The 25,653-nt window shown below is 42.0% G+C and overlaps 1 protein-coding gene across 1 annotated transcript in view; it reads right to left on the bottom strand.

Moving 5' to 3' along the window:
- Window positions 1-3,989: 3,989 nt before the first annotated feature.
- LOC129709611 (glycoprotein endo-alpha-1,2-mannosidase-like protein) overlaps window positions 3,990-25,653 on the bottom strand; it is a 34,739-nt gene continuing 13,075 nt past the window's right edge. The window contains exons 2-4 of the mRNA XM_055656067.1: window positions 20,290-20,399; window positions 7,440-7,516; window positions 3,990-4,641 (exon numbers count right to left, since the gene is read on the bottom strand). Coding sequence (XP_055512042.1) covers window positions 4,005-4,641; window positions 7,440-7,516; window positions 20,290-20,399 — 824 coding nt within the window. The 3' untranslated portion in view covers window positions 3,990-4,004. The remainder of the gene's footprint in view (window positions 4,642-7,439; window positions 7,517-20,289; window positions 20,400-25,653) is intronic.

Below are 25,653 nucleotides of genomic sequence, written 5' to 3'. Positions count from 1 at the left end.
TATGTTTCTATGAGTTGCAAGAGATGTCACACTGCACTCTCTGGTTTAGTTTTTTCTGCTCCAGTTTCTCAAGCAGCCCTTGATAAATCTCCTTGAGATCATAATGCATCTCATGTTCATCCATCTGATTTATAGTTGCAGATAATTGCTACACATAGGTAAGGATTTTGAGTCTTATTGACTCTGCAACATTGGGAGATTTGGAAGGTAACTCAATGTGTTACCAAGACAAATTTGTAGGGTTCTCTTCCTAATATTTTACAAGGTTTTGTACATTAGACCATTACGAATTATCTAAAAACATGAAGCCTTGTGAAAGTTGGCTTCACATGAAAAAGAAAATGAATTAATCTTGTGCAGTAACGTGGAATTGGAGGTTGATAAGAAGGTAGTTTGGAGTGAGGACATTCTGGGGACTCTCATTTTCTGTTTGCTGGTGTTACAGGTTGATTTAGATCTTGAAGGAAATAAAGTAATGGCTCTTCAATTTTGTACTTTATTCACGATAGGAGGTCGATAACCTGGTCTTGTACTTTTGTCCATTCCCTGCATCTGTTGCTTTTCTTCTTTCACATTTCTGTCTATTTCATTTTCATTCTTTCCTCTTGTTTCTCTTGCTTTGCTCTCATATTTCATCTCCCTATTATCCCTTTCTCATATTAGCATCCACACATTGCTCAGCTTTTATATTTATTCAAATGACAGTGCCACTTAATTTTGCTCATATTACCCAGCTCAATTCGCCCATTTTACAAAATATGGCAAGTTTCAGCAGTTCATATTGATCTTTAGTTGCATATGACTCTGAAATCCAATCTTTTTAAACTATAGAAACCTACAGCCATCATTTTGCAATGCTAAATAATCATTCAATGTTGTAGGAAAAAAAGAGATCTACAGTGCATTCAGAATGTATTCAGATCCCTTCACTTTTTTCCACATTTTGTTATGTTACAGCCTTATTTTAAAATTAATTAATCTAAAAACAATCATCAATCCACACACAATACCCCAGAATGAAGAAGCGAAAACAGGTGTTTGGAAATGTTTGCAAAGTAATAAAAATAAAAATAACTGAAATTATCACATTTATATAAGTATTCAGACCCTTTGCTATGACACTCAACATTGAGCCATGAAGATGAAGGAATTGTCCGTAGACCTCCGAGACAGGGTTGTGTCGAGATGCAGATCTGGGGAAGGGTATAAAACAATTTCTGCGCATTGCAGGTCCCGAAGAGCACAGGAGCCTCCGTCATTCTTAAATGGAAGAACTTTGGAACCACCAGGACTCTTCATAGAACTGGCCACCCGGCCAAACTGAGCAAGAGGGAGAGAAGGGCCTTGATCAGGGAGGTGACCAAGAAGCCGATGATCACTCTGACAGAGCTCCAGAGTTCCTCTGTGGAGATGGGAGAACCTTCCAGAAGGACAACTATATCTGCAGCACTCCACCAATCAGGCTCTTATGGTAGAGTGGCCAGACGGAAGCCACTCAGTAAAAGGCACATGACAGCCCTGCTTGGAGTTTGATGATTTAAAAAAAAAAGAATTTAATCCATTTTAGAATAAGGCTGTAACGTAACAAAATGTGGAAAAATGAAGGGGTCTGAATACTTTCTGAATGCACTGTATATATAGAATTCTTCCCAAAGACTGGTATGGTTAATTTATAATTCACAGTGATGGAAGTAATTTACAGACAAAGAAATTTTTTCTTTCCATTGTGAGTTTTCTTCTCTGTAAGTACAGCCATTTCCTTATCAGTTACTGCGCTTTAACTCATGTTTCCTTCAAGTTGTTTGTATTTTCATAATACACACCACTTGCCACTGATGCCCTGGCCTCTGCATGTTAATTAAAAGCGATTCATGTCTACATGAGAAAATAGGAGCACAAAGAAGCCACTCATTCCCTCAAACCTCCCCCACCATTCAATGACTTGCCCAGGCCTCGTCTCCTTTCTGTGCCAGTTCCTCACAGCCCTTAATTCCATAACTTTTTTTGTTATGATTTCTTCTTCTTCCTCCTTCAATATCAGTGATTTAACTTCAGGGTAGAGATTGCTTTTCCAACTACTGGAGTTTACAGAATATGCCTTTAGCAGCCCCATGTTACCGAATGTCCATATGTTTGCCCATGTTGTAACACTGGAGCTGAATGGTTGTGTGGCCAAGCACATTCAAGCACATTGACTAACATACTTCTCATAGGATTCTGGATTGAGTTAGGTTATATCTGGGATATCTTGGAACCACTTATCTGAATTTTTAGCTGGTGGTCAAGTTCTCTTCTATCCCCATTCCATCTATCTCTTTTACAAAACAAAATGCAATGTTCATTTCTCTTGTCCACACAGTGAAAGAGTCTAGGACATGAAGCCGCAGCCGCAGAATAATAAGGCGTACCTTTAGAAAGATGAGGAGGAATTTCTTTAGTCAAAGAGTGATGAATCTGGAATTAATTGCCACAGATGGCTGTGAAGGTCGTCAATGGATATTTTTTAAGGCAGAGATTGACAAATGCTTGATTAGTACGGGTATCAGGGGTTATGGGCAGAAGGCAGGAAAATTGGGTTGACAGGGAAGGATAGATCAGCCATGATTGAATGGTGGAGTAGACCTGATGAGCCAAATGGCCTAATTCTGCTCCTATAACTCATGAACAACTGCTGCAAGTATTTTCTACAAGGAATGGACGTCAAAATTGATTCATTTTATTTGGGGTTATCAGATCAAGGACGGGGCACTCTCCACATATCTGGATTGTAGAACACAAAGTCTTTGGGCCAAGTAGAGACTGAAGTGGTGCACATCCTAACTGGCAACCCTACATTTGTATTATCATTTCGAGCTAAGCAACGTTAGTTTTAATGTGTGTAAAAAATCTGAGGTTTATTTGAAATTCCAGTCAAGCAGACAAAGAAGTGATGTAGGACTTATTTGATACCTTATGTCATACACTTAATACAATCTGCAATAAGGAAACAATGCAACAGTTGGAATGAAGAATGAAATGGTTGGGTGTCATCCTTCATTCATAGAATAATTGCTAACATACTAGTACATTCTAAAATTTGAGCAAATATCACTTGAATAATATAAATGCAAGACCAGGACCACGTCTTCGCTTACAGCAGGACAGTTCAGTAGTCTGGTTGGGTGCCATCCTTTAATCATTCAGTGCTAATACATTTTATTGCTCTTTAATTTTGCAGCAACAAAACAAACAAAAGCATTCAATATACAACTAATTTTTTTGTCACCAAGTCAATAGAAATCTAGATTTCCACGTGGCAACGGCTGTTGACTTTATCTGTTTTGCTGTCCTGCCTTCATCGTATCTGCATAGATACACCCACCCCGTCCATGCTCCTATACGTAAATACCATGAAGGCAGGACAGCAAACCTGATAAAGTCAACAGCCGTTTCCACCCCCATTTTCCTGCCTTCTACCCATAACCCCTGATACCCGTACTAATCAAGAATTTGTTCATCTCTGCCTTAAAAATATCCATTGACGACCGTCACAGCCCATCTGTGGCAATGAATTCCACAGATTTCTCGCCCTCTGACTAAAGAAATTCCTCATCTTTCTAAAGGTGCGACCTATTATTCTGAGGCTAGCGCTTGTCCTAAACTCTCCCACTGTGTGGACTGTGTGGAAACTATGTTTTGTAAAAGAGATAGATGGAATGGGGATAGAAGAGAGAACTTGACCAACAGGTAAAAATTCAGATAAGCGGTTCGAAGATATCTCAGATGTAACTTAACTCAATCTAGAATCTTATGAGAAGTATGTTAGTCAAACAATCTCAAGGAATGTGCTCGATTGTCTTTGGCCACACAAGCATCCACCTCCCGTGTTACAACATGGACAAACATATGGACATTCAGTAACATGGGGCTGCTAAAGGCATATTCTGTAAACTCCAGTAGTGGGAAAATACTTGTTGCCAATTTATTTAAAGAAAAACAAAAGCCAAAGTTCAGTTGTAAATATTTTACATCAGCCATTGTTCTTTCTCTTTGCTAAAGTGTTCGGCCCACTTTTGGGTTAACTCCAAATACAGATTTGGCTCATGTGGCTGGTAGTCCAAGTAGGTATACTGTGCGATCTTCTTGGGCATGGCCTTCTCTATCTGGGTGCCCTCGTGCCATTCATTGAAAGACGTGATGGATATGATCTCTGGCCGCACTGTGAGGGCAGCATGAAGGGCTGTTTCGTAGTACTTCCCACTGACCCTGTTCCTTGTGTTGTGATTATTCCATGGGCGTATCCTGGTGTCTATGTACCCAGGCCCCACACTTGGAATGAACATCAGGTTGTTGCTGTCACAGAAAGTCTTGATAGTCTTCCAATTTTGATGGGATGATCCAAATGAGAAGCCATTGGACGCAAAATAAGTGTATAATCCATCGAATCCCGATTCCAGGATGTCCTGTTTGTGCTTTTCCTCCACCAATAGCCCAATGAATATGCCGTCATACTGCGTATTGCGAATACTGGAAGAACCAGAGGGGGTGAGGAGATTGGCCCAGGCTGCTGGGAGTGTCAGATAGGAGTCATAGATGTAAAACATAGGTAGTAATCTCCCAGTGCTGGTCCTGTAGTTGTAAAAGGCTGAATGGTCTCCATATCTGCAAAAATAAGTTGTTGACAGAAGAATTCTTAGACAACAAGCCGTAACAGATTTGAAAATTGCTGCTCAAAAGAAAACCTTGTGAACCCAGCCTCGGAAAAACAGCCAACCTAATCAAAGACTTATCCCACCCCGTTCATCCCTTCTCCCTTCCTCTGTCGGGCAGAAGATTGAAAGAGTGTACCACCAGATTCAGGAACAGCATCTTCCTCTCTGTAATCAGGCCACTGTATGGTCCTTCCATAAGTTAGGGCGCTATTCAACTCACCTCTACTCCATTAAGGACATTGGTCTTTGTATAACTGGTGTGCCACAACAGTTATGAACTATATGTTGCACTCTGTATCTTCCCCTTCACTCTACCTATTCTACTTGAGTTGCCTTAATCTCTGGAACACCTAGACTACAAAAACTCATATTTTACGTCTCCTATTTATCGACAGTCGCTCTGCCTTCAAAACTATAATCCAATCCAAACTTCTGACCTAGATCCTCGACGTTCTGACCCACAGACCACAATCAGTAAGGTAAGCTGCGTGTGTAGGAAAGAATTGCAGATGCTGGTTTAAATCAAAGTAGACACAAAATGGTGGAGGATAAGCTGCTCACCTAGTCTCCCATAGTTCTCCCTGCACACACACAACTGTGCAGCTGAATTTGGCTCCAACTCCCATCTACGTTTGCAATTACACCACTGAGGGCCAAATCATGAACCATGAAAAGATGAGAGTATAGGAAAGCGGTAGAGAACTTAGTGATGTAGTGTCAAGACAATAACTGACCCTCAATGTCAGCAAGACAAAAGCAAATTATTGACTTCAGTAAGTGTGGTGGAGTACATGCCCCAATCAGCATCTAGGGTGCAGATTGTGGAAATGGTTGAGAACTTCACCTCCCTTGCGTTAATATTACCAGTGATCTGTCGTGGACCAACCACATTGGTGCGACGACCAAGAAGGCACACAAACACCTCCACTTCCTGAGGAGACAGGACATCTCCAGTGACTCTTACAAACACCTACAAATGCACCATAGAAAGCATTCTGTCAGGTTGCATCACAGCTTGATTTGCTGCCCAAAAGTACAAGAAATTGCAGAGTTGTAGATGTAGCCCAGTCCATCACTCAGACCAGACTTCCCACCATTGACTCTATCTACACTTCATGCTGCCTCAGAGAGTCATTCCTTGCAGCTCTCATCCGACAGAAGGTATAGAATCTTGAAAGCACATACCACCAGACAAAGGAACACCTTCTTTTCCTCTGTTATCAGGCTTCAGAACTGTATTTCCATAAACTACAGTCTGATTCACCTCTACCCTACTGTGGGCATGGGACTCTGCCTATGGAACGGATGTGCTACAATGATATTCTTGACTGTATCTTTCCCTTTGCTCTATCTTTTGTGTATTTATGTATGGTATATCTGATCTCTTTAGATAGCATCCAAAACAAAGGTTTTCACTGTACCTTGGTAGATGTGACAATAGAACAACCTCAACCTAAACAATAAGGTTATCCATTTCTGAACTGGTTTTGAATCTTTTAAACAGTAGAGGCATCATGTGAAATTCAAGTAAAATACTGAAATGCACTTTCATAAAATCCCATCTGGATAACAAAGTCTTTGACAGCGAAATTTGTATTTGAGGATTCTCTTGTTAGCTACTGTCTTGTTTATCTTGGAAGAAGTGTGGGGTGGAGATTAGTTTTAGTCATGATCAATGAGTGGAATGTCAGATTCAAGCCAGAATGTCAACTCGCATATTACTTCACATTTTGTATGGTAATTCGCATATCACTGTACATTGGTACATGTGACAATAAAAGACCTTTGAAACGCTGGTTGAAATAATGTTTTCCCTTCTGCCCTGTAATCGCTCCATTCTATCATGTGATTACGATTACGCACACATATGGAATTGTCACATGCCTTATGTTGTTGAAGCTTCCCCAACACTAAACTGCATTGCCCCTTTATAGGACCAATTATACTAAAGAAGGTGTGAAAATGGCCTCAAATGTTTAACATGTTTTTATTCCCGTTCTGTTTTGAGAAATACAGTGGCTTGCAAAAGTATTCATACCCCTTGAACTTTTCCACATTTTGTCACGTTACAACCACAAACGTAAATGTACTTTATTGGGATTTTATGTGATAGACCAACACAAAGTGGTGCATAATTGTGAAGTGGAAGGAAAATGACACATGGTTTTCAAATATTTTTACAAATAAAAAAACTGAAAAGGGATATGAATACTTTTGCAAGCCACTGTATGTCCATTCCCCTTAGAGCACACATTCTCATCACTTTTGGGGGCGCGGTTTTGCAGCTGGTAGAGCAGCTGCCTCACAGCACCAGAGACCCAGGTTTGTTCCTGACCTCGGCCGCAGTCTATGTGGAGTTTGCATGTTCTCCCTGTGACCGCGTGGGTGTTCTCTGGATGCTCCTGTTTCTTCCCACATCCCAAAGACATGTGGGTAACTAGGTCAATTGACCTCTTAAAAAAGTTACCCTGAGTGTGTAGGGATTGCATAAGAAAGTAGGATAACAAAGAACTAGTATGAATGGGTGGCAGATGTTAGCATGGACTAGGTAGGCTGAAGGGCCTGTTTCCATGCTGTAGCTCCAAACTAAACTAAACTTAGACACTAAGTACTGGAGTAACTCTGCAGGTCAGGCAGCATCTCTGGGGGAAAAAGGATGTGATGTTTCAAGTTGGGACCCTTTTTTAAACTTGTCTTAGCATGTATGATGGGAGTTTGGGTGAGGATTTGTTCAATACAAGCACTTACTTGTCCACGATGTATTTGACGTTCTCATACAGCGAGCGCTCGTTGCGTCCTGTATATGGCAAGATATGAAATGCCACCTAGGAAAAATAATGATGCACAGAATTTAAAAAGACAAAAGGCTATTACATTAACAACTACATTATACACAAGAGGTTAACCAGGGAGAAGGTTGGACCGCGCAAGGATAAAGGAGGGGATTTGTGCTTGGAGTCTCGGGATGTGCGTGGAGGACAGTGAAATAAGTGCGGAGAATACTAAAATGCTAGGGCAGCTTGTGATTAGGAAGGAGGAGGTATTGGGGGTCTTGAAAAGCCTTAGGTGGATAAATCCCCAGGACCTCACCCTCTGTGGTTTCTTCACTTTGGTACAATATGAGTGATGGGGTTTACGGAGCTTTCGGAGAGGCACACTGAATGGAGGGATATGCATCATGATGGGCACAGACATTGTGCGCCGAAGGGCCTGTTTCTGTGCTGTACTGTTCTATGTTCTAAGGTCTGTTATGTGTCTAAGTAAGTGTTCGACACGGACTAGAAGGGCCGAGATGGCCTGGTTCCGTGCTGTATTTGTTATAAGGTTATATAAATGATAACCACAACAATATGGTGATAAATGGTTGGGCAGGGTGTTATGAGACATAGTGTTGGTAACAGTAGAGGTACCTTTCACTTACTTGAGATGCTCTGGCATCTCAGAAAAACAATCTAGCTTCATTCTGTTGGTATTAGTTTCACATTTTGGTAATATATCTATCCAAGAGTCTGATGACATAGTGAAAGAGAATATTTTCTGGCTTCTAAACTAATATTTTGATATATAATTCTATCAATAGTCCTTAGTTTGTTTTTTTGAAATCGGACACATAATCAATCCATCAGCCCAAATGCAATCTTCTCCTGTCATCGATTTAAAATGCTGAACTTCATCAACTTGAACTCAATGCTTCTCTGATGGAAATAAGCCGAGCATTTTTCATTTAACTTTGACTTTATTATTTGTCAAGAAGATTTTGACCATGAGCTTAGACGGAGTATTGCGTTTTGAGGTGGATCATAAGGAATAATTTAAATAAGCTCGAAAAAAATCTGCTGGAGGAACTCATCGTGCTGAGCAGCATCTGTAGGTGGAAAGTAATGGTCAACATTTTGGGTCAAAACCCTGTATCAGAACGAAGCATATGTTCCTCTTGCAGCATAAGGTATAATCTGAGCCAGTGTAGCCCTGTCATCGTTTTAAAATGCTGAACTGTATCAGCAATCACTAGGCTCATACTATGGCAGCACAGTGGTGTAGCTGACGGAGTCAATATTCAGTATTTACATTAATGTCATTTTAACTGAGTACTTACATACACAGATGAAACAAAAAATTGTTTCTCAATCAGTTCCCGTCAGTGCAGTTAATAAAAACAGAATAAATACATATAGCTTTAAAAATTAAAATTACCATATCTAAAATAGGCCTAACAATTGAAATAAAAACAGACATTCAGACGGAACATTGGCCTCACAGTGCCAGAGACTCGGGTCACGATCCTGACCCCGGGTGCTGTCTGTGTGGAGTTTGCACATTCTCCCTGTTGCCGTCAAGCTCATGCTCAGGTTTCCTCCCACATCCCAAAGATATATGGATTAATTTCCCTCTGCACATTGCCGCTAGTCTGTCAGGAGTGGACGGAAAAGTGGGATAACATGGAATTTAAAGAATGAGAAATGATTACATAGAGGCAAACAAAGTTCAGAGAAGGATTGACAGGGTTGATGCCGAGCGGTATCCTCCTCCAGCTGCAGAATGGGGAAAACTAGGCTCATCATCTTCAAAAAAGTTTGAGTTGAGGAGGTGTAATAAAAATGAACTGCAGATGCTGGTTTCTACCAAAGATAGAAGAAGTGTCCTGACCCGAAACGTCACCTATCCATTTTCTCCAGAGATGCTGCCTGTCTCTCTGAGTTACTCCAGAATTTTGTGTCTATCTTTGAATTGAAGAATAATTTCTTGAAGTGAAGGTGATACACCTTTGGAAGAGAGCTGTGATGCTCAACTCTTGAATGGATTCAATAGTGAAGGTGATGTTTCTTGGGCAGCAACATGGACAGAGGATGGGGATTGGGAAAGCGCAGTATCAGCCAGAATCTTGTTGAAAGGCGAAGGCTTGTGTTTACTCTGTCAGTACAAATGTGGTTTGGAGATGGTTGTTTTGTGTCCTCCTCATGCGGTAGAATTTTCTTGAAATGATCCCACTTAAACACATTCGTCACCCACATCTTCACCCGTATCTTTAACCACTCAAGGTTACAAATCAATAAAGAACCCTTTCCAAGTTCCCTCTCAGACTCATATATCCCCCATCTTCCAATGCCTAAAACAAAATGCATTTCTAGCTGTGCAGTGTTACCATTTAGAATGCACGTCCAATGTTCAGCTGATTCCTGCGATTACACTGTGGGCAAGGCTTGACGAAGTTGCAATAATGCAAGTTCCTAAAACCACAGAAAGCAGCACATTGCCGACTGCCATGCGACATTACTCTAGAAACTTTCCTTAAAGAGCAGAGAGCCAAAATGAGCCCATTAAGATGGAGTACTGCATATGAATTTGGTCTCCGTGGCTAAAAATATAACAGCAATGTGTTTCTCTCCTGGTTAATGTGAATGGATAACAGATCTATTTGGAATTGTAGAGCCACTACTACCTCCCTCAAGAATATTCAAACATCCTTTCTTAGCTGTCCTTCATATCACTGCCTGGACATTTATGGTTCTCTGGACCTATCTACCCTAGAAGAATCACTACAACCGTTTTAGCTTGATGGTTAGTTGCAATATTGAGCTTGGTTATTATAGGTTTTTATCCTGATTTGGCAGCTAAAGAGCAAAAATAATCTGGAGTACTCACAGTTACAAACGACTCCACTCTATCACCACATTGGCATGCAAGACACATTCTGATTATTCCGTCCTTCATTTAAATCAATGGTAATCTCAAAACTACTCGATTGTCCCAAAATCATGACTGGTGCATGAGTATCCTTCAAGGATTGAAACTGTTACATTTACCCAGTCTTGCTTGGCTGTGACTTCAGAACCCACCAATGTGATTGACCTGAACTCAGTTGAAGAGGATTTTGGGATGGATAATAAATGCTACCATATCATTTCCGTAAACAAACAAGGTGTAGTTTTGCACCTTGAATTGCCCTGTTAATTTGGTATCTCAACATTGATAATCAAAATGTATTGTTAAAAAATGGATACAACTCTTAAAGAACTTAAATGCATAATTACTTGCTCTCCTGCTGACCTTGGCATGCTTGGGTTTATTTTTTTTCCCAACCAACAATAGCCAGACGCTATTGATCAGAATGAGAACATGACAGTATTTAAGTACTTTGGTTTATCTGTATTGATTGCCTTATCCTTGTCATCCTCTAAGTGTGTGGGAAGTTAAGATTTAAAAACTTCAAAGAGATTGGCAAATTACTGCTGTGCGGAACAAAGAACATCGTGCTTTAGCTTTGAGGACCAACGTAGTCTGGATCAAATGAGATGGTGACTATCAGCTCTGCTCCTGAGAGCAACAGGAACTAAATAAATCTACAGCCCATAGATTGACATCATATCAGTTTCAATACAGCGCCGAAACAGGCGCTGCGGCTCAACTCAACTTAACTTTGTTGACTAAAATGCCCCTCTCAGCCAGTCCCATTTGCCTGCATTTGGCCCATATACCTGTAAACCCATTCTTGTATCTTTCAAGTGTCTTTTAAATGTTGTCATAGTAAATACCTCAACTGCCTCCTCTGGCAGCTCATTCCATATTCCCACCACCCTCTGGATGAAAATGTTGTCCCTCAGGTTCCTACAAAAATGTTTCCCTCTCACGGATGTCAGAGGTTATGGGGAGAAGGCTGGAGAATGGGGTTGGGAGGGAGAGATAGATTGAATGGCGTAGACTTGATGGGCCGAATGGCCTAATTCTGCTTATGATTTTAAACCCATGTCCTCTGGTTCTTGATTCCCCTACGCTGTTTAAAAGATTCTGTGTCTTCACCCAATCCGTTCCCCTCTTGATTTTGCCAAGGAGAGATTTTGCACAAAAAGAGATGGAGGCGGAAACCATGGTAGAGATAGTCCTGCTCTTGAGATGGGAGGTGTACATCCAGTGAAATAACCTCGACTGCCTTCTATGGCAGAGAATTCTACAGATTCTCAAGTCTCTGGGTGGAAAAGTTTTGCCTCACTTCAGTCCTAAATGGCCTACCTCTTATTCTTAAACTGTGACCCCTGGTTCTAGACTTCCTCAACATGGGGACCATTTTTCCTGCATCTAGCCTGTGTAATCCCTTAAGAATTTTATATTCCTATAAGAAACCCTCTGATCCTTCTAAATTCCAGTGAATATAAGCCCAGGCGACCTATTCGTTTATCATATGTTTCTTTAAATGATTATTGTAAATTGCTCCCAGTGTATGTAGATGGCAGAAGAGCCAAGGAGGCCCATGAGAGAGAATAGATTGCAGGGGAGTAAGTGGGAGAATGGAATAGATGGGATTGCTCTGTGAGCTAACATAAACTATGAGGCTGAAGAAGTCTGAAGAAGGGTTTCAACCTGAAACGTTGCCTATTTCCTTTGCTCCGTAGATGCTGCCTCACCCGCTGAGTTTTTCCAGCATTTTTGTCTACCATAAATTATGAGGCTATCATGTACTGCAGATGCAAGACTCAAAGTGTCAGAGGAAGTCAGTGGGTCAGGAAGCATCTGTGGAGGGAATGGACAGACTATGTTTCAGATTGGAACCTTTCTTCAGACTGATTGTAGTAAGGAGGCTAAAACTGGACCTATCATTTGCCAGGCTTTGTCCAGCCCCACCTGTCTTATCCAGGGAGCTTCATCCTCCCTCCTGTAATCAGTCTAAAGAAGAGTCTTTAATAGACACTTGGACAGGTATATGGATAGGATAGGTTGAGAGGATTATGGGCTAAACGCGGATAGGTGGGACTGGGGCATCTTGGTTGGTATGGGCAGTTAGAGCGAAGGATCTATTTCCATGCTGTATGCCCCTATGGTTCTAAGAGTCCTGACTTGAAATGTTGCCTGTCCATTCCTCCCACATATGCTGACTGACCTGCCAACCTCCTCCAGTGTTTTGAGTTTTGGCATAAAGTTCTGACATGATTTCTGGTCCGCAATGTGAATTTCATTACGCAGCAGATTCTATAACATTGCATTATTTCTACACTCTGAAATGCTGGTTATAGACAATAGATAGCAGGAGTAGGCCATTCGGCCCTTCGAGCCAGCACCGCCATTCAATGTGATCATTGCTGATCATCCCCAATCAGTACCCCATTCCTGACTTCTCCCCATATCCCCTGACTCCGCTATCTTTAAGAACCCTATCTAGCTCTCTCTTGAAAACCGGCAAAGAAAAAAGGCAAAGAATTCCACAGACTCACAACTCTCTGTGAGAAAAAGTGTAAATGACACTTTTTCATGGGCCCAATTTAGTTAAGTTTAGTTTAGAGACACTGCTGGGAAAGTGGCCCTTCGGCCCACCTAGTCCATGCCACCCAGTGATCACCCCGTACACTAACACGATCCTACACACTAAGGCCAATTTACAATTCTTACCAAAGCCAATTAACCTACAAACCTGCACGTCTTTGGAATGTGGGTGAAAACCGGAGCACCCGGAGAAAACCCACGCGGTCACAGAGAGAACGTCCAAACTCCGTACACACAGCATCTGTTGTCAGGATCGATCCTGCATATGTGGCGCAGTAAGGCAGCAACTCTACCGCTGTGCCACCGTGCTGACCAATTGCATTTTAAATTTCTCATTGCATTCTATAATTTTATTGATTCTACATAACAAAAATGAAAACAAAGAGAATAGGTTACAGGAAAATAACAAAAATGAAAACAAAGAGAATAGGTTACAGGAAAATTGTTGGGGGATTAATAGGTTGCTGTGTGAGCTGGCATAGAATAGATGGCTGAATGGCCCCCAATATTATAATCGGAGGGGAAAAAAGGGACAATTAGGTCCCTCTGTACTTCAGCCGACTCACCCTTTGAACAATATTCGTTCTGTTCCTCTAGATGAATTTTTGCCCACTCACCTAACCTACTTTGTTTACCTTTGTGTGCTCCTCACAGCTTGATTCACCATCTATATTTGTACTGTTAGCAAATCTGGCACTTGCTTGGTTCACTTAGTTTGTAAATAGTTGTGGGCCAGCGCTGATTCCCATGGCACCATAGTGGATACCGACTGCCAATGTGAAAATGCTCATTTACACCATCTCTCTTTCTTTGTCCTGGCTAACATACCTTCCCAATAACATGGGTTTTTATCTTGTGTAGTGACCTTTTACAGAGTATCAACTGCTTTTTGAAAATCCAAATAAGCTATATCTTCTTGTCCGCTCTTTATCTTCCCAGCTCAAAGTTTGTAGGTTAATTTGCCTCGGTAAAATTGCCCCTAATGTGTAGGGAGCAGATGGAAAAGTGGGATAACAGAACTAGTGTGAATGGGTGATCAATGGTCGGCACGGACTCAGTGGGCCGAAGGGCCTGTTTCTTTGCTATATCACTAAACTAAACTAAACTCAGTTAAAAAAATTATGTCAACTCGTAATTATATTAAGATTTTCCAAATGTCCTCCTACCAGTCCTGATAGACATGAGCTAAATGGTCTAAAGATTTTTCTTTCCATTTCTCTTTCATGAATGATTATTTTTGAACTCTGCAATGTCAAATTATTTCAGTACGCAGCAGATTCTATGACATTGCAGAATTTCTACACCCTGGAGTGCTGACTATGTCACAAGTAAAACCCTGTCATGGGTCCAACTGCACTTTTATTTATACCTCACTGCATTCTACAATTTAATTAATTCCATGTTAAAAAGCGATTGAAACAAAGAAAGAATACACAAAGTGCTGGAATAACCGCAGACAGGCAGCATCCCTGTTGAACACGGATAGGTGATGATTCAGGTCGGGATCCTTCTTCGCACTCATCAGGGTCCAGGCCCGAAACGTTACCAATCCATGGTCTACAGAGATGCTGCTTGACATGCTGAATTACTCCAGCATTTGTGCTTTTTTTTTGTTGTAAACCAACGTCTGCACTTCCTTGTTTCTCTGATTAAAACAAACACATTTTCTTAGTCCTTTCAGATATGAGGCCACTTTCACTGTGAGCGTGACGGTATGATTTTCTGTGAATTTGTGTCAGTTTTAAATCACAAAGAATTAGAGCAAAATCCGCATATGGAGAAGAAGGGTATTTTACTTTGGTTCATTTTGCTATTTGTGAATTGTAATTAAGAGGGAGCACATATTCTGGGTTGTTTGGCCAGCACCGTACTAGGGAGTGCTTATGTTCTGACCTTGCTAAGATATTGAAAAAACGTCCTATCTACTATTTCCGATGAATGAAAAAAAAACCCTTGACAGGATTTTAAAAATTTTAAAGGAGATTTTTATTAGCTATGCTGCTCACTTTGTTTTATTATCTCAACAGTGCTGTTTGAATAATAAGAGATTATCTTGTTAGATTGCAATGCATGCACACTAGGCACACTATGTGTCCTACATAACACCATAGGTTGTGAAGTGCTTTGGATGACTGTTGTGAAGGCACCACTTAAATGCAGATATATTGGCTGCCTTAAAGATGATAGTTTCACCCACAGGCCAATCCATCGTAAGAACACCGCACGCAGATGGTCTCAACTCATTGCAAGTTTGCCCACAATGAGGTCTTTCTGAAGAATTGACAAATGACAGCAAACTCAGGGGGCACAGTAGCTCAGCTGGTAGAGCTGCTGCCTCACAGCACCAGAGATCGGGTTCAATCTTGACCTCGGGTGTTATCTGTGTGGAGTTTGCATGTGCTCCCTTTGATTGCATGGGTTTCCCCCAGATCCTCCCACATCCCAAATACTTGTGGATTTGTAGGTTAATTGGTTACTGTAAAATGTAGGGAGTGGATGAGGAAGCAAGAGAATAGAGCACTAGTGTGAATGGATGATCAATGGTTGGTGTGGACTCAGTGGGCCAAAGGGTCTGTTTCCATGCTGCATCTTAAAACTCTCCTTGTGTAAATGCTGTACAAATTCTATCTAGCAGCATAATAAATATGGGCACCATTTAATAAATCAGATATGCATGTTAAACTGGGGGGGGGGGGGGGGGGGGGGGGGGGGGGGGGGAAAGGAGAGGCTAAAAAAGATAAACTATTTCCCACCAAACATGTTCCCAAACACCGAATTCTTATTTATTTGTGTGAGTGTGAGGTTATTGATGCCCTGTAAGTGTGTACTCAGTTTCCACATCCAACAACTGCACTGCAACAGCTGATTAAAATGGAGATTCAAAGTGCATTGCAGGCTTAGTTGAGCAGAGAACACAGCTCATTAAATAAGAACACTGATCCATCAGCCGAAATGAAAGCATCTTTGCTCAACTCATTCCCTGGTTGTCAGGATAATAAACGTCAATGCAGAATCGGCCTGAAAGGAGCAATAGACTCCCGTGTCTAATCACGGCCCAGAAAATTAATTAAAAGTTTTAATCAGCCACAGAGCTATACAGAGCTACAGTTAGCATGCATTAACTTCAGAAAATAAAAGCAAATACCAAAATATATTGTGCAATTAATAATATTTAATAGCCATTAGGCACTGGAATTTTTTGTATATTTCAATTCGCATCAGCATATCAATTGGTTTATGTCTTTTAATGACAAAATAAACTTCTCTTTCCCTTTAAGAAAACAACCTCTTTGACATTGTCCGTGGTCGTCCATTCTAATGTCCCCTTTAACCTCGTTTTATTTTCTTGGTCCAATTATGCTCCAGTGAAACGTCAAACTTTTTATAGTTAAATGTGATGTATAATTTCAGTTGTTGCAAAGATCTAAATGTACCATTTAGAGGGTGGAAAAACCAACTCCTAATTACATTTTTAAAGCTTTATCTAATTACCAAGCGTAGACTCGGCGACCGTTTCGCTGAACACTTATGCTTGGACTGCCAAGGCCTGCAGGATCGCCTGGTTGCTAACCATTTTAACTCTTCCCATTCCCATATTGACTTTTCTGCCCTGGGCCTTCCTGAACCATTGTGTTGGAAGGACCGGCACATGCTTGTTTAAATCGAAGATAGACACAAAAAGCTGAAGAAGGGTCTCGACCCAAAACGTCACCCATTCCTTCTCTCCAGAGATGCTGCCTGTCCCGCCGAGTTACTCCAGCTTTTTGTGTCTATCCTCCTGATCTATCAGATCAGCTTACAACCCAATGATGAACATTCAATTCTCCAATTTTAGATAACTACATAATCCCCCTCCCTTCTTCCCTCATATAATCTCCCCTCTCCTGCGCCTGGAGTTGCACCTATTTCTCCCCTCCCCCTTCACCTACATTCCTCCCTCTAGCTTCACAATTCACAACTCTTCAATCCTTTTGTCTCACATATTCTATCTTTTTATCTCTGGCCTTTGTCCTCCCACCCTTTTTTTTATTTTGGTAGTTCATAAGATCATAACTTCGTAAGTTATTACGTAGTAGATTTAGGCCATTCAGCCCATCAAGTCTACTCCGCCAATCAATGCTTGGCTGATCTATCCAAAAGATCTAAAAGGCACTAGAAGACAATGCCCCGTTGTAATCACACTTCCTATGTGTCTTCATTCTACTATATTTTATAATTGCTGTGAGTTTTATATCCATGCTATATTTTCCTGTATCTATGCAGATCATCTCTCCATTTGAATACTGAGGCATCAGGAGACTACTCGCAACCTTGCTCTCAGATACGAACAGTTTCCTGCCCATTATCCAACATTAGTCACTTTGAATTATCTCCGCTTGCTTTTTGCTTTTTTGATGCATATCTTTTTTTTCTAGAAAAGCGCGTAGACCCTATCTGCAGCAATTCAGACATTGTTAATTTCTTTAAAAAGTGATTATAATGGTCAAATACCTCATCAATTTACCTTCAGACAATTTAACACGAGCTGTTTTTAATTAATGCATGCATTTTGGATGCTCGTTAACTTTAAATTACAAATTCCAAGAATTTTCCACCCACTAATATTAGACTAACAGTTTGCAGTTATCCATTTATCTATTCCTCCCTTCTTAATTAGAGGTGTCAGATTAGCCACCTGCATATGCATATCTTAGAAATATATTATGGCTAGAGCCTCCGATAATTAATCAGTTACAGAATTTGCATGTTTTAGGAATACATTATGGAGAGAGTCTCTTTTCTCAAATGACCTCCCTTCACCAACCTAGAATCCAGGGTGTCTACCCTAGTGACTGGGCCATCTTAAACTCTGCAACACAGCTCTGAACTTAATGGTTGTCCACAAGTGCCTCCCCATACCACACCCCACCCTACACCAAGTAATTGATTGAAGGTACAGCATGGTCTATTTGGTCCACCGTGTCCCACAGAGGAAACCCACGCGGTCACACGGAAGGGCGTGCAAACTCCACATAGGTAGCATCCGAGGTCAGCATCAGACCCGGGTCACTGGATTTGTGAGGCAGCCGCACTATCCGCAGTTCTATATTCTCAATCAACATTTGAAAAGCTGTCCTATAATTAATTTGCCTCTTTATCCTGAGCCATCTGTCCGCAGTAGCAGACAGCTATTATCCTGCAGATAGAGGTAGCAACCAGGTTACAAGAACACTGGTGCAGGGGCATGTATCACAAATTTGATTGAGTTTGTTGAAGAGGTTATCAAGAAGATTGATAGATCAGTAATAGGCCTTGTCTACATGGAATATATGGACGCAGCCCAGACCATCACACAAGCCAACCTCCCATTAACTCCATCTACACATCATGCTGTCTCAGCAAGGCCATTAGAATAATCACAAACGTCTCACCCCGGTCTCTCTCTCTCCTCCTCTCTCCTCCCCTCTCCCATCTCCCATCAGGCAAGAGGTATAGAAGTGTGAAAACGCACACATCCAGATTTAGGAACAGTTTCTTCCCAGCTGTCATCAGGCAACCATCTTATCTACAACTAGAGAGAGGTTATTATCTACCTCATTAGAGACCCTTGAAATATATGTAATCAGAATTTACTGAACTTTATCTTGCACTAAACATTATTCCCTTTATCTTCTATCTGTACACTGTGGATGCCTTGATTGTAATCATATATAGTCTTTCAGCTGACTGAATAGCACGCAACAAAAAGCTTTTCATTGTACCTCGTTACACGTGACAATAAAATAAAATAACTTTAGCAAGGTCTTTGACATGAGTTTTCACATGGTAGGCTGGTCCAGAAGGTTAGATCACATGGGATCCAGGGTGAGCTATCCAATCGGTTAGAAAATGAGCTTGAAGGTAGGAGGCAGAGAATGGTGGTAGTGGACTCGATGCCAGACAGAAGGCCTGTAACAAGTGGCCCAGGGATCGGTGCTGGGTCCACTGTTGTCCGTTATTGATGTTAATGATTTGAATAAGTATGTATATGGTAATGGTGAGTAAGTTTGTGGATTATGTTTTTGAAAGGGGTGATATAGTGGTTATTGAATAAGGTTATGTAAGATTGTTGATCAATGGGTCAAGGAATGGCAGATGGAGTTTAATTCAGATAAATGAAGGGTGATGAATTTTAGAAAGACAAACCAGGGCAGGACTTACACCATAAGTGTTAGGGACATGTGGAGTCTAGCAAAACAGAGATACCTAGAGGTACAGGTATATAGTTCCATTAAAGTAACGACAGAGGTCGGTAGAATAATGAAGGCATATTCGCCTTCATCACTAAGATATTGAGTACAGAATTTGGGATGTCATGTTACAGCTCAACAAGATTTTGGTCAGGCCACATTTGGAACAGTTCTAGTCAGCCTGTTATAGGAAGGATGCCATTACATTGAAAAGATGGCACAAAATATTTACAAGCATGGTTTGAGTTGCAACGAGGGGGGGAGGATGACTGGAGTCTTTTTACCTTCGAACATAAGAGGCTGAGGGGTGATTTTATAGAGGTTTATAAAATCATGACGCATATAGATTCAGTGAGTAAACAGTCTTTTCCCCAGGATATTGGAGTCTAAAACTAGAGGGCATAGGGTGAAGGTGATGTGGAGGAAAAGATATGAAAGGGATTTTTAGGGTATATTTTTCACACAGAGTAAGGTGGCTCTTTGGATGGAGTAGTAGAAACAGCTGACAATGACAACATTTAAAAGGTTTGGAGGGATACGGCCTAGGCGCAGGCACTAATTTGGTTGGGCACATTGCTTGGCATGGATATTTGGGCTGAAGGGCCTGTTTCTGTGCTGCCTGCTGTCACAACCCCTTATATTCACAGGTGATATTAGATGCAGAACAATTATCAACTTTCTTCTGAGTGAAGCTCAACTTTAAACAGTGCAGTCTGTTAAATCGTCCATGAATCGGGCTTGCTGCTGGTTCATTGCATAGGTTGTCTTGTGGACCATAAAACTCACACTCAGTCCCCATTTCTGGTTATTTTTGAATTCCTATGCAGTTCCTTTAATCTCTTGACAAAAAAGTGCCAGTGTATCTCAGCGGGTCAGGCAGCATCTGTGGAGGTAGTGGACAGGCGACGTTTCATGTCAGGACCCTTCTTCAGATCTATTCCTTCCACAAATGATGTCTGACCTGCTGAATTCCTCCAGCACTTACTCAAGATTCCAGCATTTGCAGTTCCTTGTGTCTCCTTTCAATTTCCCTCTTTGTTTCCCCATTCCATCTATTAAATTACAGGAAACTTCTGACAGAGCAAGAGATAGAAGGAAGGAAAGACAAGAGGGAGAGTTAGAACCCAGAGTACTACCTTTAAACTGTATCTTTCTGCAGCATCCAGAATGGCAGGTACTAGATCATCCACTGGATCACTGTAGTCATCTTCTAGTCCAGAAGGGTACCAGGACAACACTAACACCCCTAGAAGTGGATGAGAGTAAACACACTGATGGTCGTACAGAAATTGTTATACCTTATTAAACAATAACTCACAAGCATATAGACACAAGGAACTACAGATGCTGGTTTACAAAAAAAGACAAAAAGTGCTGGAGTAACTCTGCAAGCCAGGCAACATCTCTGGGTGACGTTTTGGGTTTGGGACCTTTCTTCAGATTGATTGCAATGTTGGGGAGAAAGCTGGAAGAAAGGTGGGGTTGGGACAAAGCCTGACAAGTGGTAGGTGGCCAAACATGGTCGCTAGAGCAGAAAAGCCAATGATAGCACATGTGTTGACTCATTTTTCTTTGGTTTAGCCGGGTGGAAATATTTCACTGTATGTAAGAGACACCAAGTCAACCCATTGTAGATTGTTTTGCTGGACCATTGTGACGCCTAAACAGGACAAGTCCCACTCAGCTAAAGTCCCATACAAACCCAGATCCAATGGTCACAACTCATCGAATAGAAGTAGACTGCAGACTGCTAGTTTGAATAGTGATGTGGTGGCGATGGGGCCCAGTGGTCTGAATGATGAGCGTGTGGGGATAGGGATGGGGAGAATCAACAGCTTAAATAGTGGTGGTGGGGGAAGGTGAAGGTGGCACCATATTTGGTTGTGGTTGGGGTCTACTCTTGGTGTTCATGGAGTTGGGAGGACCAGAAGCACATTGAGAAGGATGTGTGCTGTGCCGTTGACTGTGCCGTAGCTCCAGGGTGCACTCGAACCTACAACCTGCAGAGGCAGATGCAAGAGTGATGATCCATTGAGCCACAGCAGTCAACAGTAACCTAGAGTCTGTGGTAGCTCTCTGTCTTCAGAATCAGGACGTTATTGTTTCAAATCACACTCGACAGACAGTTACCACAAAATTCAGCCAACATTTCAGGTACTCAGGGAATGTTGCATTGCTGTCTTTTGGACGAGGTTAAACTTCTTAGATTGTTACATACAATGTCTTGGCATTAAATAAAGAACAGAGGAAACCCCAGCCAAAATCTATCCTTTGAATTGCTTCACTTAAAAGCAGATTTGGAGGTCCTTTCCACATTGCATATGTGGGACATGTCTAAGTGAAGCTCTGTTGCCTATTTACTGTAGTACAATAATAATCATCCTTAAATCACTTAATTATCTATGATGTGTTTCAAGATTTCTACTGAGTACAGTGTTTACAATCTGTTGTGCCTCTTCTACAAGTAAGAATTTAATTGTTCCATATGGCAATAAAACGTTCTTAACATCTCAATATTTCTGAAACTCACCATATAAATAGAAATGTTTCATGATGGCACTGTGACAAGTAACATCCCCAGTAACCTTTGGAGATGTAGTTGATTATCTTACTTGATCACATTGTCCAAAGATGGCAGGGTCCCAGGACAATATAGTTAAAAAACAAAGTACTGGTGGAACTTTGCAGGGCAGGCAGTACCTGTGGGAGGAATAGACGCACGACGTTTTGACTCGGGAGCCTTCTTCAGACTGATCACTCCACAGTTGCTATCTGACCTGTTGAGATTCCTCCAGGACTTTGTTTTTTTTTTGCTCAAGATATCAGCATCTGCAGTTTATTTTCCACAATGTCGTCCAAATTCCACATCATTGCTACTGCATTAGGAATGGCATATTTCCACACACCCCAAGTAGAAACTGCCTTAGAGACACAAGGGTGACTCACACAGTAAGTGAATGGTCATGTCTGGGGCATGAACTGGTAATGGTCACTGTTGGATAACGTGGGGGGGAAAAAGCCAATGCTACACCGTTCAGTTTCCAGACCCATAGCAGTGTCAAAGAGAAGGGCAGCACTCCCACTGTCTTAACATCTATCCGTGAATTAACTTCATTGTTGCCTCATAGTACTAGAGACCAAGTTCGAGCCTGACCTCGGGTGCCGTCTGCTTGGAGTTTGCATATTCTCCCTATGAGCCCATGGGTAAGTAGAAGTTACCTAAAATTGGAGAATTCGACGATCATACTGTTGTGTTGTAAGCTACCCAAGTGGAACATGAGGTGCTGTTCTGCCAGTTTGCATGTGGCCTCACTCTGCCAATGGAGGAGGCTCAGATCGGAAAGGTCGGTATGAGAATAGGAAGTGGAGTTAAAATGGTAAGCACTGTATCTTCTTTTTTGTAATGTGCATCTGCCGTTTCTTGTGTCTCCAATATATTTGCACAGTACTGTCTTAGGATAGTGCAGGTGAATGCTGATGTGTGATTATAGCAACGTTCAGCTCATGCATTAACATTGTCAGCACGACTCACACATTACGCTCCTTAATACAGCTGGGAGCCTCACTGCAGTTTATGGGCCAAAACAAGTTGATCATTGATGTAAAATATGGGCTCCAGCCTCCACCTCTAATTAGTTCTCCTTCTGATCTCAGCAAGCCCTGCTAAGACCTACTTAAGTGTAAAGTTGATGTTCTGTAAATCTTTATGTACAAATCTACCACATGCTGCAAAATGGAATACATAAAAACTGCCCTTTGTCAGGAATGATTCATTTACTTTGTAAATTGTTACCTTAGATACACAATCACAGGACTCTTGACAATGATAATGAGGTGTTTGACCTAATTAGTTTTATTGAAGCAGTAATATATTCACGCAAATTTGCAAATGGCCTGACTGGTGATCAACGAGCAATAAAATCAATACATTTCCAGGAACTTCAGTGCTGGAATATCTGCCCTATATTTTTATACCATTCATACATTCAATGGACTAAATGGCAAGGAACTCGAATGATTTTTCTTTGAAGTCTTGAATGACAGTCCTTGTTTGAGAGGGCAGCAGAAAGCTGGAGAGTTGTTCAAACATAGTGAGAAATGACATTCTAAGAATGTACACATGGCAGGAACCGAGAGTTTAAACATGGTGGGAACCGACGCCCCAGAAACGTAAACACAGCAGAAACTAAAAGCCCTGTCCCACGGTACGAGTTCATTCCAAGAGCTCTCCCGAGTTAAAAATAAAACAAACTCGTGGTAAGCACGGAGAATGAACGTAGCGGGTACGTCGGAGCTCAGGGACGTCTCTTAATGGCTCGTAAAGCTAACGGCAGGTACTCGGGAAGACTCGCTAATGGCAGGTAAGCACGGGAAGACTCGTGAAGATTTTTCAACATGTTGAAAAATGTTCACGAGAGCCCCGAGTACCGACGAGTGGCCATTACCATAAATCTCCGAGTTGTAATCAGGGCAAACTCAGGAGAACTCTTGGAATGAACTCGTACCATGGGACAGGGCAGTCCCTGGGAGCTTAAACACAGAGGGAATCGAGATCCTGTAAGTTTGCACCTTTGCACTTGAGAGTGAATCCGCAGATAGCAACTGGCCTGGATGGATGGAGTCCCTGGGCATGTTCTCAGGACCTGTGTGGATCAGCTGACAGAGGCGTTCACAGACACCTTTAACCTCTCGCTACTCCATTCTGAGGTCCTCAGCTCCTTCAATGAGACCGCTATCATCCCCGACCCAAAGAAAAGTAAAGGGCCTGTCCCACTGTACGAGGTAATTCAAGAGTTCTCTCGCGTTTTCCCCTGATTCGAACTCGGAGAATGTCCGTAGCGGGTCTGTAGGAGTTCGAGGATGTCTCGTAGCGGCTCGTACGAGTAATGGTAGGTACTCGGGAAATCCGATAAACTTGTTTTTTTCAACACTGTGAAAAATGTCCACGAGTAAAAAAATACTCGTGATGAAAAAAATTGTTACTTTTTACTCATACGAGTCGCTACGAGACAGTCACGAACTCCTACGGCCCCGCTACGGACATTCTCCGAGTTCGAATCAGGGGAAAACGCGGGAGAACTCTTGTATTACCTCGTACAGTGGGACAGGCCCTTAAAGTAGCTTTTTGATAGTGACTCCAGGTTTCCTCATACGAGTCCACAGCTGATGTCGACCCTACATTCAATGACAAGAACTCCTACGACTCCTACCCTCTGCTACGGACATTCTCCGAGTTTGTTTTTTTTCGAATCAGGGGAAAACGGGGGGGGGAACTCTTTTGTCGTATTACCTCGTACAGTGGGACAGGCCCTTAAAGTAGCATGCCGCAATGACTACCGTCCAGTGGCTGTGACATCGACCATCAGCGACAAAACATGATAGTGACTCCAGGTTTCCAGACAGACTTGATCCACCCGAGGGTGACGGTACTCACGTGCTTGGTCCGGGGGCTGGGACCTTCGCAACAGCTCCGGTGTCCAAAGTCCTGGGTTCAGCCGCGGGCCGGCGGCTGTCATCTCCCTGACACCCCGGGCCGCAGTGTTTGAACCGGCCCGTTCGCGGGGTTCGGTGAGCTGCGGGACTGTTTGTACCATCGCCCGGGGGGAATGCCTCAGCGCAGAGGGAGCAAGGGGAGACTGCAACCTATTTTTGCCTCCACCACAGTGACTCCTGTGGTGGAAGTTAATTTTGTGTTTATCGTTGTTATTATTGTATCATTGTATGTATGACTGCAGGCACAAAATTTCGTTCAGACCGTAAGGTCTGAATGACAATAAAGGAAATTCAATTCAATTCAATTCAATTCAATTCAATTCAATCCTATCCAAACATCTCCAAACTCCTGGACCTAGGAGTCAGCACCCTCCCTTCACCACTGGATCCTCAATGACCCGTAGACCACAATCAATGAGGATAGATGGCAACACACCTTCCACAATAATTCTCAACACTGGTGCCCCACAAGGATGCATTCTCAGTCCCAACCACACACTCTACGATCTACATTCACAAATGTGTAGCCAAATCGGCTCTAACTCCAACATCAAGTTTTTAGATGCCATCACTGTGGTGGGCCGGATCATGAGATGGAGTACAGGAAGGAGATAGAGAATTTAGTAACATGGTGTCAGGCCAACAACCTCTCCCTCAATGTCAGCAGACAAAGGAGCTAGTTGTCGACTCGTGGAGGAACTGTGTTGAAGTACATGCCCCAATCAGCAACAATGGTGCCAAAGTGGAAATGGTTGAGATCTTCAAGTTCCTTGGCACCCCGTTGGTAAATGTCATCAATAATCTGTCGCGGACCATCTACAGTTAATCAACAGCTAAGATGGCAAACCAACACCTCTACTTCCCCAGGAGACTTAGGAAATATGGCATTTCTCCAATAACTCTTGCAAACTTCTGCTGATGTATTATGGAAAGCATACTGTTGGCCAATTCACAGCTTGGTTTCAGAACAGCTCTGATCTTCAAGAAACTGTGAATGTAGCCCAGTG

Source organism: Leucoraja erinacea, chromosome 26, assembly GCF_028641065.1.
Source record: "Leucoraja erinacea ecotype New England chromosome 26, Leri_hhj_1, whole genome shotgun sequence".
Taxonomy (NCBI): Eukaryota; Metazoa; Chordata; class Chondrichthyes; order Rajiformes; family Rajidae; genus Leucoraja; species Leucoraja erinaceus.
The sequence above is the reverse complement of the archived record's forward strand: the minus strand, read 5'-3'. Positions and strand labels throughout refer to the sequence as shown.